At 45.4% G+C, this 17,558-nt stretch overlaps 1 protein-coding gene across 3 annotated transcripts in view; it reads left to right on the plus strand.

Annotated features, from left to right (window-relative positions):
- The window catches only part of CDC42EP3 (CDC42 effector protein 3), a 30,423-nt gene extending 17,216 nt beyond the window's left edge, over window positions 1-13,207 (plus strand). For all 3 annotated transcript variants that reach the window (XM_082427883.1, XM_082427881.1, XM_082427882.1), the window contains exon 2: window positions 5,447-13,207. In XM_082427883.1, coding sequence (XP_082284009.1) covers window positions 5,684-6,448 — 765 coding nt within the window. In that variant the 5' untranslated portion in view covers window positions 5,447-5,683 and the 3' untranslated portion in view covers window positions 6,449-13,207. The remainder of the gene's footprint in view (window positions 1-5,446) is intronic.
- Window positions 13,208-17,558: the final 4,351 nt, after the last annotated feature.

Genomic DNA, 17,558 nt, shown 5'->3' on the forward strand with positions numbered 1-17,558 from the left:
TTTTTCTCTCTTTCTTTCTTTCCTTCCTTTCTCCCTCCAGTCCTTCATCCCTTCCTCCCTTTCTCCCTTCCTCTCTTTCAAAGACGGTGGGAGTGGAGGAATGATGGCAATGTAGGAAAGCTGGAGAGCAGGAGAGTCCCAAGTGCGGAGAGTTATTGATTGGTGGTAGAGTCCTGACCGATACGCAGAGGCTGGAAATGCTCTGCATTTGGATCATGGAACACCCAGGAGGGCTGGCTCTCCAGTTCTAGTCAGGCCTGTAAGCCCTTCTGGTTTAGCTCTTCCTGTCTTCTTCTCCCGCTTCCTCCTCCTGGGTGTCCACCTGACTCAGGCTCTCCCTCTGATTCATCCCTTGCTCTGTCTGCTACCACGTGGGTGAGCCACCAGCAGCCTCCAGGAGCCCAAGTCTCCTTTTCAGAAAATGGTGAGGAGGAACGGGATTTCGTGTTGTGGCCTTTAGGACCATTCCACCATAAAATGCTCATCTGCGTCACCACCACCTCTCAGAGAAGGAGCTATACCCCTGAGCCCCAGCACCTCCACCTGCCTGTGCTTCCCTCCACATGGGTACCCTGCCACCCACACTTTCCCCAGCATCCTGGGTCTCTTCCCTCTTCTCATTTCCTTCTGACGAAAAACCTTCTCTTCTGAGACCTTTTCCATCCTACAAATACAGACTGGTGGAGCCTCTTCGGTGAAGGCCTGATCACCACAGAAAGGAATGATCTGTCCCTTTGACAAGCTCAGGTGAGATGAGGCTCAGCCCTCTCGTGAGGCCTTCCGCCTTAGATTTTGGCTTTTGAACCCACTTTCCCGTAGTAATGTTTGCATTATGATCAGTGACTCATGGGTTTGGTATACTTTTTAGGACCTACGTATAAAATTGTCTCTGTAGGAAAGTGCAATCTGAGCCCGAAACAACCCTCGTACTTATTTTTTTTAAATAGCTAATTCATTCATGTAGTTCAGAAATCCAAAATCATGAAAGGATGTACAGTGAAAAGTTTCTCTTCCACCCTTATCCCCTTCCATCTACTTCCTCTCCCCGTGGGCACCTCACCATTATTTCCTGTGTATGCTTCCAGAGAAAGCTAATCTACATACAAGCCAGTACAGATGTTATCTACACACTTTTGCACCTCTCTTTTTTTTCCTTTGAAGATATACGTCTTTGAAGCTCTTTCTATATCAGCATATAAAGAGCTGCTTCATCCTTTTCTAGGCCTGTGTAATATTCATTTGTACAGATGCACCTTAAGTTGTATAACCAGTCCTCTAAACGTGGACAGTTAGGTTGTTTCCAAATTTTTTTTTTTGGCCGTACCGCGTAGCTTGTGGAATCTTAGTTCCCCGACCAGGGATTGAACCCAGGCCCCCAGCAGTGAAAGCTCCATGTCCTAACCACTGGACCACCAGGGAATTCTCAGTTGTTTCCAACTCTTGGCTGTTATAAACTATGCTGGACTGACAACACTGTATATGTATTATTTCCTTATTTCCCGTATACGTAAATTGGATAAATCTCTGTTAAGTGGAATTCCGGGGCCTAAGGGATGTGATTTGTAGTTTTCATAGATACTGCCTTCCACGGAGGTTGGACCTGTGCATGCTTCCCCACCCTTATCAGCCCATCGTGTTGTCACATATTTGTATCTTAAAGAGGCTTTGGAAGGAACCCCCTTCATCATTTGGGAACTGACTGACTTCCCAAGGAGTGTGCTCCTTAAATGGCAAGACCCCAATGTCTGAAGCCCACGCCCAGCCACTTGGCTTCGTGCCTAGTAGCCGTGCGGCCTTGGCAAAGCCTGTGCCTCGATGCTTCGTCAGAAAAATGGGGGTGTTAACGTGGGTTCTTGTGAGTGAGCTAGAACACACCGAAGGCTGGAACAGTGCCTAGCACATAGAGACGTTCTCAATAAACATTTCTTGTCATATGACGTGTTGGTGGTTCCCAGGAGATGCACACATACCCTCTCCAGGACCAGGCACTTTGTTCCCAGTGAAGAAACCGCCCTGCAGTTTCCTGCTTTAGCAACAGCAGAAAAGTTGTTGAGCAGTCAGCCTGGGGCATGGCTGTCCACTGACTGATAAGCCAAGGAGCCCAGAACATTCAGAAAGCAGAAAGGAGGGGAGGAAGCAGTCAGGGTAAAGTCAGGGTATTGGATTGTCTCTCCCAGGATCAAGCATGGTTGCCCCTGAGCTGGAGGAGGAAGGATAACAGATAAGATAGATGGATGGGTCAGAGCTCTCAGATATTTCACCAGCACCATGTCACAAACATCAACTTGTCTAAAGTTGTAAAACTGACATTTTTGCACCAAATTCCTGTTTTGTGTTTTTTTTTCCTTAAACTTCCAATGAATTGGAGGGCTCTTAGCCCTGGCACACAATAGAAATTCAATACAAATTACTGTTTCCAAAGTCCTAGAAGCCTCCATCCCTGTCATGCAGTAAATACTATGTAAATATTTGTAGAAAGAAAGAAAAATGCCTTTTAAGGGATCCCCCTTCTTTTCCCACTCTTGAGAATCTACTGCCTACAGCTTATCTAGCCTCTGCTCACCAACCCTTTTCTTACTTTTTTCTTTGTTTTTTTGTTGCTTGTCTCCCACCTTTGCATCCACGCCACTGACATGAAACCCAGCTTCTACCAGGTCGAGCAAGCCTCTGCCGAGGGGCCTGCAGGGCCCGTGGCCATGGCTGTGGCCAGGCGGGGACTGAGGACTGGGCCTTCCAAGTGAAGCAGGCACACCCTCTACCTTTTCTCCTCACTTTTGCTCCCCAATATCCCCAGTCGCTGTACAGGTAAAGGGTGAATGTGAGTGACCCAGTCAGAGGAGCAGAGAAGCACTCTGGCTGCATCTTCGTGCTATTTTTGTTTTTCTAAAGAATCTGAAATGAATGCCATGCCTTGGTTCTGGCCTTGCATAACCCTGGCTCCACCAGCTGACCACATGCAGCCCTCGCATGCCTTGGAGTTGCAGTGGACACACTGTATCTTTCCATGGCAGCTGCCCTCCTGGCCTTGTGTGCTGAGGACACGGCTCCAGTGGGCAGCTGTTCTTCGGGGCTGCCCCCCACCTTCTGCAGGCCCAGCGCCCTAGCTGCTTCTGCAGGCGGTCATCATACTGTGCCTAGAGGGGCAGGGAGGCGACACAAGGCACCCTGGGTGGCAGGGGCCCTGGGCTGTTGTGCACTTAGAGGGGAAGGACATTGATGTTTCAGCAGGAGACCCAGGGCTTCCACTTCTGTTACTATTACAAGACCCAAATTAGAGTTAAAACGATGAGAATGTCAGACTCATAAGCATGTCTTCCCAGGCTAGGGTTCCCCATCTACTCACTTGGTATCAAGCGTCTCTTTTAGTAACATGGTATCTCTGTGCCTTCCTAATCTGAAATGGGGAGGCCGACCCACCAGGCACCTTCGGGGAGTGTGTGGTCTTATCTGGCAGCTTCCAGGGTAGCCTGCTCTGGGTGCAAACCCTCAGGCCACCTCGGCCTCCTCCCCACTCCCAGAGCCAGGGTAGGGTGGTCTCTCCAGCTCATCCTTCTCTGCCTTCTCAGGCCTGGGCGCCCGCACACTTCCCAAGCAGAGCCACTTGTTAGCCGGCTGGAGCACAGTCCTCGCCATCTGCCACAGGCAAATGAATTTAAAACTCTTGCTGAAAGGAAAGAGATATGGGGCAGATGTAGACAGCCTCCAGCTGCTACAAAGCAAATGTGGCTCTCAAGCCACCATCTAACCCAGCCCTCGGAATATTTACTTATTTATTTGCTCTGCGGCCAGGGGGAGGAGAGCCCAAAATGGGAGAGGTCACAGCAGAGCCATTTTAGGAATTCCCACAGTGGCGAAGGTTTTAGCTTCTCCATGTCAGCTTGATGTGACTGAAGAGTTGGAGGATTATTTTCAAGAGATGAAGAGGTTCTCATCTGTAAGATGAGAGCCCCAAACCTTCTTGTAGCCCATCACTTCTAATTGTGTCCTATAGCATGTGCAGGGAGAGTGTGTTAGCTTTCTACGCGGGTAACAAATTACAAACGTAGTGGCTTACAGCCCTGCCTGTGTTCTGTCTCACAGTGTCTGCAGGTCAGAGGTCCAGGCAGGGCTTAGATGCATAGTCGCATCAGGCTGTAAACCAGGGGTCAGAGTTATGGTCTCATCGGAGGCTCAACTGGGAAAAGATCCACTTCCAGGTTCCCCCAGGTTGCTGGCAGAATTCATTTCCATATGCCCTCTCTCAGTGGCTTACTTTTTCAAAACCAGTAAAGGGAGCCTCCCTCCAGTCTGCTAAGACGGAATCTTTTATAATGTAACCTAATCAGGGCTGTGACATCCCATCACCTTGCTTAGAAGCAACTCGCAGGTTCCGCCCACAAAGGCATTAACACCAGGCGGCCACTTACTCAGAACCCTGCCTACCACAGGGAAAGGATACAAGCTTATCAGCAAATGTTTCAAAAGTATTCTCAAGTGAAGACCCAACCTATTATGTATGATCACACTTTTTTCTTGGAAAAAGAAGCAGTTTTGTTCTTTTCCTTCCATTTCAGAATGTTGCCAAATCCTGAATTTTTTTTTTTTGCTTTTCACAATCTTTTTTTTGTTTGTTTTATTGGAGTATAATTGATTAACAGTGTTGTGTTAGGTTCAGGTGTAGAGCAAAGTGATTCAGTTATACATATATATGTATCTATTTCAAATTCTTTTCCCATTTAGGTTAAAATCCTGAAATTTTTGACAGCCCCATTCTCTCTGCCACAACTTGATTCCAGCTCCAACTTCCATAATGGCTTTATGTTACTGAGAAAGGGTGTTCCTTTTTTTTGACTTCCGAATCTCAGTCTTCTCAACTGTAAGAACGCATTTTCACTGAGATTTTGTTGGACACTAGCTTCACTGTCACTTAGTAAATGATATTTCCAGCTCCTTTCCATATAGGACTTCATTGTTTTGCATTAATTTTATTTATATAAAGAAGTCAATCAACAACAAAATATTCTTCGTCTTGCTAGTGTGAACGCCAAAGCAAGAGAGAAAATATATTTTAAAACAAATTCAGTTGTGTCTAAGGAGCTGAAATCACTCTGCTCATGTGCTGAGAGCAGTTCTTATAACAGAGGAAAAGGACTAAAATCTCGGACATATCCAGAAAATTGTGTCCATGACCATGTTTAAAAAGTGCTGATGTCATACATTTGGGTTTTTTAATCTCTCTTTCTCTCCCTTTTTGCTTTTTTCCCCTGAAGTAAGATTAGTGGACCCTTGTTAAGATCAAAGTTTTTATCCTGCTTAATGGAGAGAAACAAAACAAAGTTTGGCTTCAGATGGGAACTGGTCCTGCCATTATTTACAGGCTCTTGAAAAAGTGAGAAAGTGTAAAAGTCAGGCCCAAGTGATCCCTGAAGGGTCAGCTAATTATAACCTGCTTTGGTTTCTCTTCCAGGTTTCTCCATGCTGTGGAAGGGACTGGCGGATGTAACCGGCTCTCCAGAAAGCCCTGCTTGGCTGTAAGTCCAGGAAGGCCTCTTAGACCTCCATCTCGTTTCAGAGCCACTTGTGAAGCTACTTGAGAAAAATGATGTGACAGTTCCTACCAAAAAGGATACTGGGAAACCTATAACACCTGTGAAGAAAGTCGCCCTTTTTCCCTTTTGCAAAATCGACATCCTCAAACTCCAAAATGCCAGCCAAGACCCCAATTTACCTGAAAGCTGCCAATAACAAGAAAGGAAAGAAATTTAAACTGAGGGACATCTTGTCTCCGGATATGATCAGCCCTCCCCTTGGAGACTTCCGCCACACCATTCACATCGGCAAAGAGGGCCAGCACGACGTCTTTGGAGACATTTCCTTTCTTCAAGGCAACTATGAGCTTCTACCTGGAAACCAGGAGAAAGCACGCATGGGCCAGTTCCCTGGGCATAACGAGTTCTTCCGGGCCAACAGTACCTCCGACTCCATGTTCACAGAAACACCCTCCCCGGTGCTCAAAAACGCCATCTCCCTCCCAACCATCGGAGGGTCCCAAGCACTCATGTTACCCTTGTTGTCACCGGTGACATTCAGTTCCAAACAGGAGTCCTTAGGGCCGGGAAAGCTGCCCCGGCTTAGCTGTGAGCCGGTCATGGAGGAGAAGGCTCCGGAGGAAAGCGGCCTGTTGGAGAACGGGACGGTCCACCAGGGGGACGTCTCGTGGGGGTCCAGCGGGTCCGCATCCCAGTCCAGCCAGGGCAGGGGCAGCCACTCCTCCAGCCTCTCCGAACAGTATCCCGACTGGGCGGCCGAGGACATGTTTGACCATTCCGCCCCATGCGAGCTCGTCAAGGAAAAGACTAAATCTGAGGAGTCCCTCTCTGATCTCACGGGTTCCCTCCTCTCCCTGCAGCTCGATCTTGGGCCCTCATTTCTGGATGAGGTGCTGAATGTCATGGATAAAAATAAGTAACAGGACACCGCCGGCTCTTTTCCTTTGGGGTAAAAGGTATCAAAAAACAGAACAAAACAAAACTAACCACAAAGAGAAGAGCTTCGCTGGCTATACTTGCTGTCATGTGATGGGTTTTCTAAAATAACTTTCCTACAAAATATTTTTTTACCTGGTATGCCCTGTTTGCAAAAACAGTGAAAAACAAAAAAACCTATCCTGGCAAAGAGAGGAAGTGAGTCAGAACCCATTTTCGGCGGGCATTGCTGATGTACAGCTCACATTTTTTGTTTTTAGACACATAAGAAATCTGGCTTGGCCAGGACTGGCACTACTTATGAAGGGCTGTGCCAGTCACATTAAGGACCTTTACAGTACTCTGGCATTTTCTGAGCAAGAGGAAGTCAAAATTTATTTAACACCCACACCTTTTTTCTAGACTCTTTTCTATATTATATCGTTTGGGCTCACCATAGCAAATTCTTCAGTGTTAAAACTTTTCTCTGTTTTCACATTTGAACAACTTTATGGGTTTCGGGGATTTGCTTGTAGCTCTTATATATCCCTATATATTATATCTATATTGCGAAATTTTGACTGTCAGCTACATGTTGGTAAGACACAAGCAAAGTATTACTGTAACTAAGTTATTTTTAAAGTTAAAATATATTTTTATGTGCCTTTGGCTCCTTATTGCAGAGTCTACATTTTATAGGTACTACATCAAATATGGTCATTTGACTTTCCATTGGGATTCCATTCTAAGCTGTGTATGTGTATGTTTGGAAAAATGTATTCATACTTAGCTTTACTTTCTTTTTCTTCATCTGTTATCATACTTTTCACAGCAGCCAACAATGGATTGTAAAGTGTAAAGGCACAGGTTACTCACAATGCTTCTGCAGAGACTGTGGGCTACACCACATAATGTTATTTGGAAATATGGGTATTTTAGTACAGTACATACTTGCATTACATAGGTACTTCATACAACACAATAAAGAGTAAATGTTAAAATCAACTTGCTTGGTTATAGTAATAAACAAAAACATAAGACAGTAATTATATTTTCTTTAAGTCCAGGGCTAGAAAAATTGCTTCTGTAAAGTGTACATGAGCCTTTAAAATAAGGTAAGAGGTGACTTCCACCCACTCAGTAAATTTGATTATTGCCCAAAGGTTTGAGATTCTAAAAATAAGGCCCCTCAATTTTAGGAAAAATGAACATGTGAGATGAGAATTTTTTTTTAAGTCAGCACTGATGCCAACTTCTCAAAAACTCATTTCTGTGAATCTCCTCCCTTACTTTAACACGGCAAACTCATGCAACCCCAGCCCCGTCCCTACAGGACAGATGCTTCCATGTGGCAGGTGCCATATAGACAAGATTAAGGAGGCCAAAAAAGAGGGCAGCAGAGCACCTTGCCCCCAAGAAGACAGAGATGCCTTGAGGATGTTGGTTAAGGAAATGGGAACAGGAAATGTACACACCGATTCCTGTCCTGTTGTCAACACCCCTTCCCCCTCAAAGACAAACACACGCAAAAACTTTCATTTCTCCTTGAAATATATCCCTGGGACTTCCCTGGTGGCACAGTGGTTAAGAATCCACCTGCCAATGCAGGGGACACGGGTTCGAGTCCTGGTCCAGAAACATCCCACATGCTGTGGAGCAACGAAGCCTGTGCGCCACAACTACTGAGCCTGCGCTCTAGAGCCCGTGAGCCACAACTACTGAAGCCCATGTGCCTAGAGCCCGTGCTCCGCAATAAGAGAAGCCACCGCAATGAGAAGCCCATGCACCACAACGAAGAGTAGCCCCCGCTCGCCGCAACTAGAGAAAGCCCGTGCACAGCAAAGACCCAACGCAGCCAAAAATAAATGTATTAATTTACATTAAAAAAAAGAATGTATCCCTGAAATGACTGCCTCCTCCAAATGTTTCAATGATATTCTCACCACGTCTGGAGCTGCTGCAATTCCATCATCTGGTTAGCTGAAATAATCTGAGCTGCGAGTGAAACGCAGTTAGGATGACTTGAAGTAGAAAGAGGCAACAAGCTCCCTTAGAGCACTGAGTTCCTGCCTTAATTCCCCAGTTGTATTTCTGTCCCACAATTTTCCAGTGTTGTTCTTCTGCGAGACACCCACTTACAGTTAACAGTTCCAAATAGCCTCTTCTAAATCTTGAGAATGAAGAAGAGTCTGATGTATCTCATCATTTTTAATCAGACTCTTTCAACACATTCCCCATCTTAACTTTTGTTGATCATATTATCATTTTACTCTTCATCTGCAGCATGACCTCAAGGAAAAGATTAAACTGTTAGGTGAAATGATGAGGAACATCTGTGCATTTCCTCTGCTCCCTCTGTGACGAGTAGGGAGAACAGCTCTGCCAGTATCAGGCTTGTTTGATAGAATCTAAGCAATAATGCATCCTTGTAGGTATTACCCATTCGACTTCCTCTGAGCCCTTTCACATACAGTCCCTCCCCCCATTAGGTTAGGTATCATTGAGATGGCAACAAACATGCCCCTGTTAGAAAGGAAACAGCCACATCCGGCTTATGAACGATATTGTCGAGTCATTTCTCCTGTGGCAGCCCTTCTAATACTCGGTTCCTTCTCTAGGGAGCAGGTGCAGAGCTGGTGGAAGCTTTCTCCTGCAAAAAGGCTCTTCCGGCTTGCACCTGCTGAGAGCTGAATTGATGTTCTCAGCCTGTGACCGTTCTGCCACTTTTAACCTAATTTACCAAGATGCACTTTACTTGCAAATTCAGAATGCGAGCCACCTGTGACCCAACAACCAGAAAAGAGACCATGCAGTTTATATAAGTAGAGACCCTTGGTGTTGTAGCAGTCAAGGTTCTTGTGGGTAGTCTTTTCCCTTTGCAGTGAGGCCTAACAAAGGATAAGATAGATAATTTCTACCTAAAATTACCTGCTGAAAAAGATCAAAATATCAAGGCACTCAGCTCTTCGTAAGTGTAATGTCATTAGTTATCACATTTCAGGGACTCAGAGTCACAAACAAATGACTAAACTGGTTGAACATAAAAGAGAACTCAGGTTTCCAGAGTCATGGTCTACTCCTTTTTTATGTCACTGAAAGTTACCATTTTTTCTCAAGTGTCCCCACAAAAACACTTGAAGTCACGGCATGGAGGAAGTTCATGAGTCCATGAATTAACTTGATAAATATTGTAAAACAGAGGAAAGAAAATTATACATTAGGCGATGGCTCTGATTCTCTTAATGTGGAGCCTGATGAGACTCAATTTTACTGTGAAATATGTCAACACAATTGAACAAGTCAACATGATGGTTTCTCTCCAATAAGAGTTTCTCCTTTGGAAATTATGTTCCCAACCTACTCCCAAATTTAGCAGGTCTAATAAATTCTCGGACTTTAGAGTGAGTCCACCAGACAATATGAATGAATGAACTCATTTTTTTCTTACACAAGTCAGTAAGTCGTATAAATAGGGTTACTGGGTGCTGCCCTGTGTCTCCACCCGTACTTTTGGGTCAGATCCAGCAAAATAAAAGAAGTTTCCAGATGCCAAGTGATAAGCTACCATTGACCCAGACGGGTAGCCTTCTGGTTGGTTTGACTGTATGGGACTCAAGAATGTCACAAATACTCAAAACTATACTCACACATATTCAACGTGTTGGTTCTGGCTAAGCAATACATTTATTTTCTAAAGAAGATGGTCTCCCTTGTAGATTTTTAAGACACGTTTGTTTCACCTGACGATACCTGGAACGTCGCATGCTTTATTCTGATGGCACACCATTTCATCCAGCCAGGCTTCTGTCTGAGAATGTTTAATTTTCACCCTATTCTTAGAGCAAGTGCTTATTAAAAAGTAGGCCTAAAAATTTCTTACTTGAGTTGTCAGGGAGTCATTATTCTGTGGTAAATGGTGCAAAGAAAGTCATGTTGAAGAATGGGAAATATGCTTATTTTATGAAGTGATATACAACACAATGAGATCTGTTTTACAACTGCTGTGCTGCATTTAATTATCTTCCATTTTTACTTTAAAAACTCTGACAGTGAATTCACTTCCATTGGCTTCTAAGGGAGGTCAATAATCTTCATCCTTTGAAGGTCAGCCAGATTTCCTTCATGGGAAACAGACTGCCACAGGTGATAGATTTTAAAAATCTGCCCAAATCAAAGCCACTAGGCAGAATAGAGTTAATATTTTCAGAGACTCATCGTGAAGACAGAGATGTCTGCCAGGCATCAAAATTAATGAGGCTGAATACGTGAAGTGGGTATCATGCTCACCATTAAATGATTATTGGAGTAAGTCATCAGGCATGTGTGTGATTTGTTGCCAAATCACTGGGAAAACAGAACTTTGAGTTCTGGGGAGGAAGGACCTGGGATGGCTCCATGGAAGAGCAGGACCCAAATGGGGTCTCGAGGGACTGGTGAGATTTTTTTTTTTTTTAGGGGGAGGGGCACACTCAAGATGAAGAAGGTTTTGAGCAAACAAAAGAATACACTACATCCTAGCAGAGTTTCTACTCAAAATGGTTCAGAAACAGGGATTGAAACAGAAAATGCTCAGTTCCGGGCTTGAAAGGATTGGGTCCATGCCTGAGAAGTCTCTCCCCATGGACTAAGAAAAGACGAATCTAAGACTGCTGAACAGGTGGTTCCCAGGGTTAGAAATGTGTATCCAGTAAGCCACCACCTTGTGAAAGCTCATGCCCGTCAGTGCCTGCACTGTAACCTGAAGGCAGACAGAGGCTGTCGGATGTCAGGGAGAGTCATTTATGATGAAAGAAGTGAGAGGGGTAGGAGTTCCCTGGCGGTCCAGTGGTTAAGACTCCACGCTTTCACTGCAGGCGGCACAGGTTTGATCCCAGGTCGGGGAACTAGGATCCCGCATGCCGTGGCCAAAAAAAAAAAAAAAAAGTGAGAGGGGCTCAGTTTCTTCTGAAACAGCACCAGGTGAAACAAGTTCATATTCCGGCCCCTGGACTGAACACACTTGGGCAGCTATCCCACCAGCAGTTCCTCAGGGGAGTTTCCTCACACTCCCTCTCAATTCATCTTTTTGCAGGCTGGGTTGTAATTTCTGATTGAGCAGCCCCAAGATTAAGGGAGAAAGTGCCTTGGAAAACAGCAAGGGAAGTCCAAATGTCACTGAAGAGTCTGGGCTGAGTAGAAAAACCAACTAAATGGAGTAGAAGCAAACAGCCCCTGAAGTGCTCTCCAGCTCCTTGAAGTCCAAACTCACGAAACTGAAGCCCAGAGAGACGGAAGTCCGTACTTCCAAACCCTGGTTTCCTGTCTCAGAACGTGCATCTTCCCAAGGGTGACTTCTGGGCCGTGTACCCCTCAGGAAAGACCAAATTCTCTCCTAGCACGAGCCCTTACCCTACGAGACGCATCAGGAAAATGGTCATCTCAGCACAGCGGGAAGTCCCCAGCATGTACACCACAAATACCCACAGTGAGAAGTGGAAAGATCCTTCCATTACATTTGGGTCTTGAACAAAGAGACCCTTGAGGTACTGCTTCCATGGAAAATTCCATCTTTAATAGGAGTCACCAGAAATGTGTATTAAAATCCCCAAAGGATGTTGTCCCCATACCCATGCGCAGCTTTGTTTGTAAGCAAAATGGGCAGAACCTGAGTGACCCCGCAAAGACAAAACTGCTCAAAAAAATTTCTCCTCTACGTAGCTGCCCCAGAGCCAGAATATCTACCATTGGAGATTGGTTCCTTTGGATAAAGCATTATGCTAGGCATGGAGTCCCCTTAAAACACTCCCAGGACTATTGGCGTCTTAAAGCCATCAACAACAGGATATGTGAACTCACTTATCAGATGTCTATTCTAGGAGCACAAGCCTCTAGCAACTGGACTGGGGCAAGGGAGACAAGGAGAGTTAAGCAAGACCAGGAAAAGCATGAAGAGTGAGTTCATGTAATGCATTATTTTGCCCAGGACCCCAAAAAAGAGGGGGTGGGGAAACAGGTTTTTCTAAAAGATTTACCTGTCACCAATGCGGCCTCCACCGGAGGTGATAATAAAGGTTATCGTAGGCTGATGTCCCTGGTGCCGGAGGAGTAAATGCAAACATTGTAATTAAATCTAATTTTGAATCAATGCAAATTAGATAGTGCAAGAGAACATTAACATAAAGCTCTCAGTGATTGACATGGTTCCATTCACCCTACAGGCCACCAGGCATAGAGGCATTAATGCCTTAACGCCAAATGTTGATATTTCTAAATCACTGTCTAACCTTCCCTCTGCCTCTCCCTCGCCACCCCTTAGCAATGGCATTTTAGTGACGTGGTTTCCTAGAGGGGATTATGCTTTTATTCTGAAGTCTCCTTTATAACAGTTTTCCTGCATTCTAAGGTAAATCATTAGCAATGCCCCCAGAAACACATGAAACTTTGAAAAGCCTGAAACAACATTCAAATTACATATTGAATTTTTCAGAGTAAGCGGTAACGTTCGGACATATCAGGGAAGAACATTGCTAATTATCTTCTAATCCCTCCTCTCATTGCAAGAAAATGAAATTGGGATGGGACTAGAAACAAGAAACAAAACACTTGCGGTGCTCTGGCTTCAGATTTTTCACCATAAATGGCAAGAAAGAAGAGCAGATGAATACAATCTTAGATGTTAGATTAGCATCCAATAAAGTTCTCCCATCCTCGTAGTGGACCATGGGTCCTGTGACCAAATAAAGCACTGTTTGTGAAGATTCACTCTGCAGTAACCCTCCTCTTTTTTTTAAAAAAAAAAGCAAAGTTGTGCTTTCACCGTTGATTAAAATTGCTAATTTTCAATACAGTTGCCTCTCTGGACTTCATAAGCACATTGAAAATTGATCAGGTGCTTTAAGTAATCCAGAGGGAAAAAATGTGTCATGACAGGAGAACACAGAAGAGGGGCAGACCCTGTTGTGTAAGAGGAGGGGAAGCAGGGTCTTACTACCCAAGACCCCAGCCTGGAGACTGCTCTAACTAGAAGTAAAAGTATTGCAAGTGAAACGGCTTCCAGGAGTGAGATGCCCACGCCCCTAACCAGCCGTGAAATAGGAATGCATAGAAGATGCTCTTCTTTCGTCCCACCCCTGATCATCCAAGCATTTTCTCTCCAGGGAGACTCCTCAGCTTCCCAGCCTCCAGACCACCCTTCAGGTCCTAGGAGAAGGCCATGGGAAAGCACAGAGCCAGCTGCCTGGAGGATGGTTTGCGGGTGTGAGACTGCTTGGACATGCCCAAGAAAGACATCCTTAAGTCTCCTGCCCTTCCAACAAGGCTTCCCTACATAGGTTGACTCCACTACCAAAATATGAAATGATAGTATATGAACAATATACCTGTGGTAGGCTGAATAATGGCCCCCAAAGATATCAGGTCCTAGTCCCTGGAACCTGAAAATGTTACCTTATTTGGAATAAGGATCTTTACAGATATGAGTAAATTAATGATCTTGAGATGGGGTGTTATCCTTGATTATCCAGGTTGTCCCTAAATGCCATCTCAATTGTCCTCATAAGAGAGAGGTAAAGGAAAATTTGATACACAGAAGAGGAGGAAACAAAGCAACTACAGGGGCAGAGACTGGTGTGATGCGGGCACAAGTCAAGGAATGCTATTAGACACCAAAAGCTGGAAGAGACAAGGAACAGATTCTGCCTTAGAGTTGAGAGCTTTCAGAGGGTGTGAGGTCCCGCTGACAGCTTGATTTCAACCCAGTGATACTGATTTTGGACTTCTGACCCCTTGATCTGTGAGAGAATAAATTACTGTTGTTTTAAGCCACCAAGTTTGTAGTAATTTGTTAAAGCAGTCACAGGAAATTAATGCAATACCCAAGCACTGGAGAGAATGCAGAAAAATAGAGTGTGTTAAAGATAGAATGTTATGAACTGAATTGTGTTCCCCTAAGATTCATATGCTGAAGCCCTAATCCCCAATGTGACTGTATTTGGAGATGGCAACATTTAAAGAGGTAATTAAGGTTAAATGAGGTCGTAAAGTAGACCCTAATCCAGTAGGATTTGTGGACTAATAAGAAGAGGGGAAAGAAAACTCCCTCCCTCCCCCTACCTCTCTCACTCCATGCACAGAAAAGGCCATGTGGGGACACAGCAAGAAGGTGGCATCTGCAAGCCAAGGAGAGAGGCCTCAGGAAAAACCAGCCTCACTGGCACCCTCAGAACTGTGAGAAAACAAATCTCTGTGGTTTAAGCCATACAGTGTGTGGTCCTTTGTTATGGCAGCTCAAGCAGTTAACAAAGAAGACTCCCTTTAAGAGTTAGGTTCTTCAAGGAAATAAAGCCAGGATGACCCCACCTCCCTGGATGTCAGTCTCCCCTGTAAGACAAGATTTATACCGAGTCAGTGGTGGCAAGGAAGGGGGAAACATTCCAGGCAGGAGACCAGCAGGAGCAAAGTCGAGGCCCGCATTAAGAGTTCTGGAAAGCTTCCCCTACAAGTGCACGAGGGAAAGCTGCTTTCACGCACCACATGTTTACACGGGGTAATGTGAAGTCTAATCAGACACAGGTGTGATGTCTTGGCCCATGGGGGCGGAGTCAGCTGCCTTCAGGAGGGTCACTGTCACTCACAATTGATTGCTGCTGGTGTAACACAAGTCAAGTGTGTGCACGGTGGGCAGACTTGGGGGAGATGGAGGGAAAGAAAGGATTTAAAACATGTTTTGAGGCTTGTTCCCAGCCCCAGATAGCATTTGATGTGGGCAGGGGCCAGATTATCCCTGTCATCCAGATAACAACGAAAGGGAAGCAGAGAAGACAGCAGAGGGGCTCTGAGTTATTGCTAGGAAGATATTCTTCAGTAGCTCTTTGCCTCAGAAGGGTTCCTTCCCACACAAAAGCCAGGCAAGGTTAAATAGGCCTTCCCAGTATGCGAGGGCAAATCAAAGAAGCCAGAGGCATCACTGAGACCCAGGAGTGATGTGACAGGTGTTGTAGATACCCTTCAGGGAGCCGACTGGCAAAAAGACAGCCAGTGTGCTGGAGGTGGAGCCCTGCAGGGCAGTGCTTCCCACAACCCAGCTCACAAAGGAAATGGAGAGGTTAGAAGGACACCCTGGGGAAATGAGAGGGCTGCTAGGCTGAGGCAGCGCCTTCCCACACCTGCCCCAGCTGCTACACAGTCAATGCCTCAGCGCCCTTGTAATGCACCTGATGCCCAGCAGTTGGGTTGTGGGAAGTCCCACCCCAGAGTACCTGTCGTCATACTGGCCACCTGGCTACTTATGGGACCATGCTGGGCTCTTCCTGGGACTCAGAGTCCTGAGACCCACGTGGGCACAAGTGGGTGAGGAAAACATATGGTTCTAGAGGGGATACTGAACATGGCACAGGTGAGGCCTGACTGCCAGGTGGCAGGGGCAACAGCAGCAGGGGCACAGTGAGCCCCTCGCCTGTGACGGTGGACAGGGAGGCTGGGAGGGCCGGGAGCCATCTGGTGAGCTGGGAAAGGGACCTAAACAGCAAAGCCTTCCATGCGACAAGAGGAGCAGAACTGAGACTGCTTCTGAACAACCGTGGCCAAAACGGTCTACCAGCATCATAGACTCCTGGAGAACATGGGGCAGAGAATGTACTCAAGTCTCTCCCATGGGAAACCAAACAGCCCATCTCAAACCTGTTGACCCATCTCACGACCTTCAGAGGTTAGTTGGCAGCCGGGTCCCCAGACCCCCACCTCACCTTCACTGAGCCGCTGGCTTCCACCACCACCACGCCACCGAAGCTGCCCTCAACAGAGTCACCAATGAACTCTGTTCCTAAAGTCACAGACATCTCCTATCCCACCTCCCTTCCTTCTCTGCAGGCTTTGACTCCACTGGACACTGCTTGTTCTCTCACACCCTCCTCCCCCTCTGACCACCCCACTCTGGATCCTTCCTGGTTTCTCTTCTTCTACGTGCCCCGTCACTACTGAGCACCCGGGGTCATCCCTGTCCTTCTCTTTGTCCCTCAGTTTGGTTGCATAGCTTTAACTACCAGCTACTTACTGATGACTCCCAGATCTGTGTTTCCTGCCCAAACTCAACTCCTGGGCTTCATACCTGAATGTGTAACCAAGGACTGCACCTCTCTACCTGTTTGTCCTGCAGGAACCTCCAATTCGCCATATTCCAAACAGAGCTCACCATCACCAATAAATACGCTTCCATCCTCCTTCTCCTCTCCTAGTGAATGACACCACAGCCAGCTGCCTGAGATGAAAACCTGGGAATTGACTCTGCTCCCTGACCCCACAACCCTTTGCTTCTACCCCCTTAATATTCCTCATATCCAACCTCTTTTCTCCATTCCTACTGCCACTAACTTTCAGATCCTCGTCATTCCTCACTTCTATTACAGAAACAGATTCCTAACGATTTCCCTGTCTTCAGTATGACCACTGCCAATGTATTTTGTTTCATTTTGTTGGTGGTGGATTTTTTAAAAGGCTTCAATCCTATTAGATGAAAGAATGAATAAATGCATTAAAAGTAGACAGTAAAATTAAAGCTCACCAGAAGAATTCTTTTTATTAGTCCATAAGATATAAATTCCACAAGAAATTAAGACTTCTCAGGAGCCTCAGCTGGATGAGAAAAATGCCATAAATTCTGAAAAAGCATTTTGGAGGAAAAGAAAACAAGGTACAATGCATGTCTCCAATGTATTCAAAGGCTGTAGAAACTAATAGGATTGAAACATTTAAAAAATATGTATACTTGCAAATGTTTCCATGGATCTGGTTTCTTTTACATATTTACACATTTTCATTATTTACCTTATAGAAGAATATAGCCCTAAAGAAATTTATTATTGTTTGCTACAATAAAATAGAGCCATTACAGCAAACTTTTAAATGTTGTCGGTTTAAAGAAGGACAAGAATGTGATTTGGGGCTGTAAGCAATCAGAGTCCTGAACAAGCCTAAACAAACATTTTTAATCAGTGTTACTGCTTTATGAAATTTTTAAGCTGACACTTAAGAGATGCTAATGTATAAGTTGGCACACACACACACACAAAATCCTGTCACCTTTACCATACATTATCTAAATGTGCTCAAGCAAATGCATTTCAAATGCCCTACCCTGCT

This window comes from Balaenoptera physalus (assembly GCF_965194825.1).
Source record: "Balaenoptera physalus genome assembly, chromosome: 15".
NCBI lineage: Eukaryota > Metazoa > Chordata > Mammalia > Artiodactyla > Balaenopteridae > Balaenoptera > Balaenoptera physalus.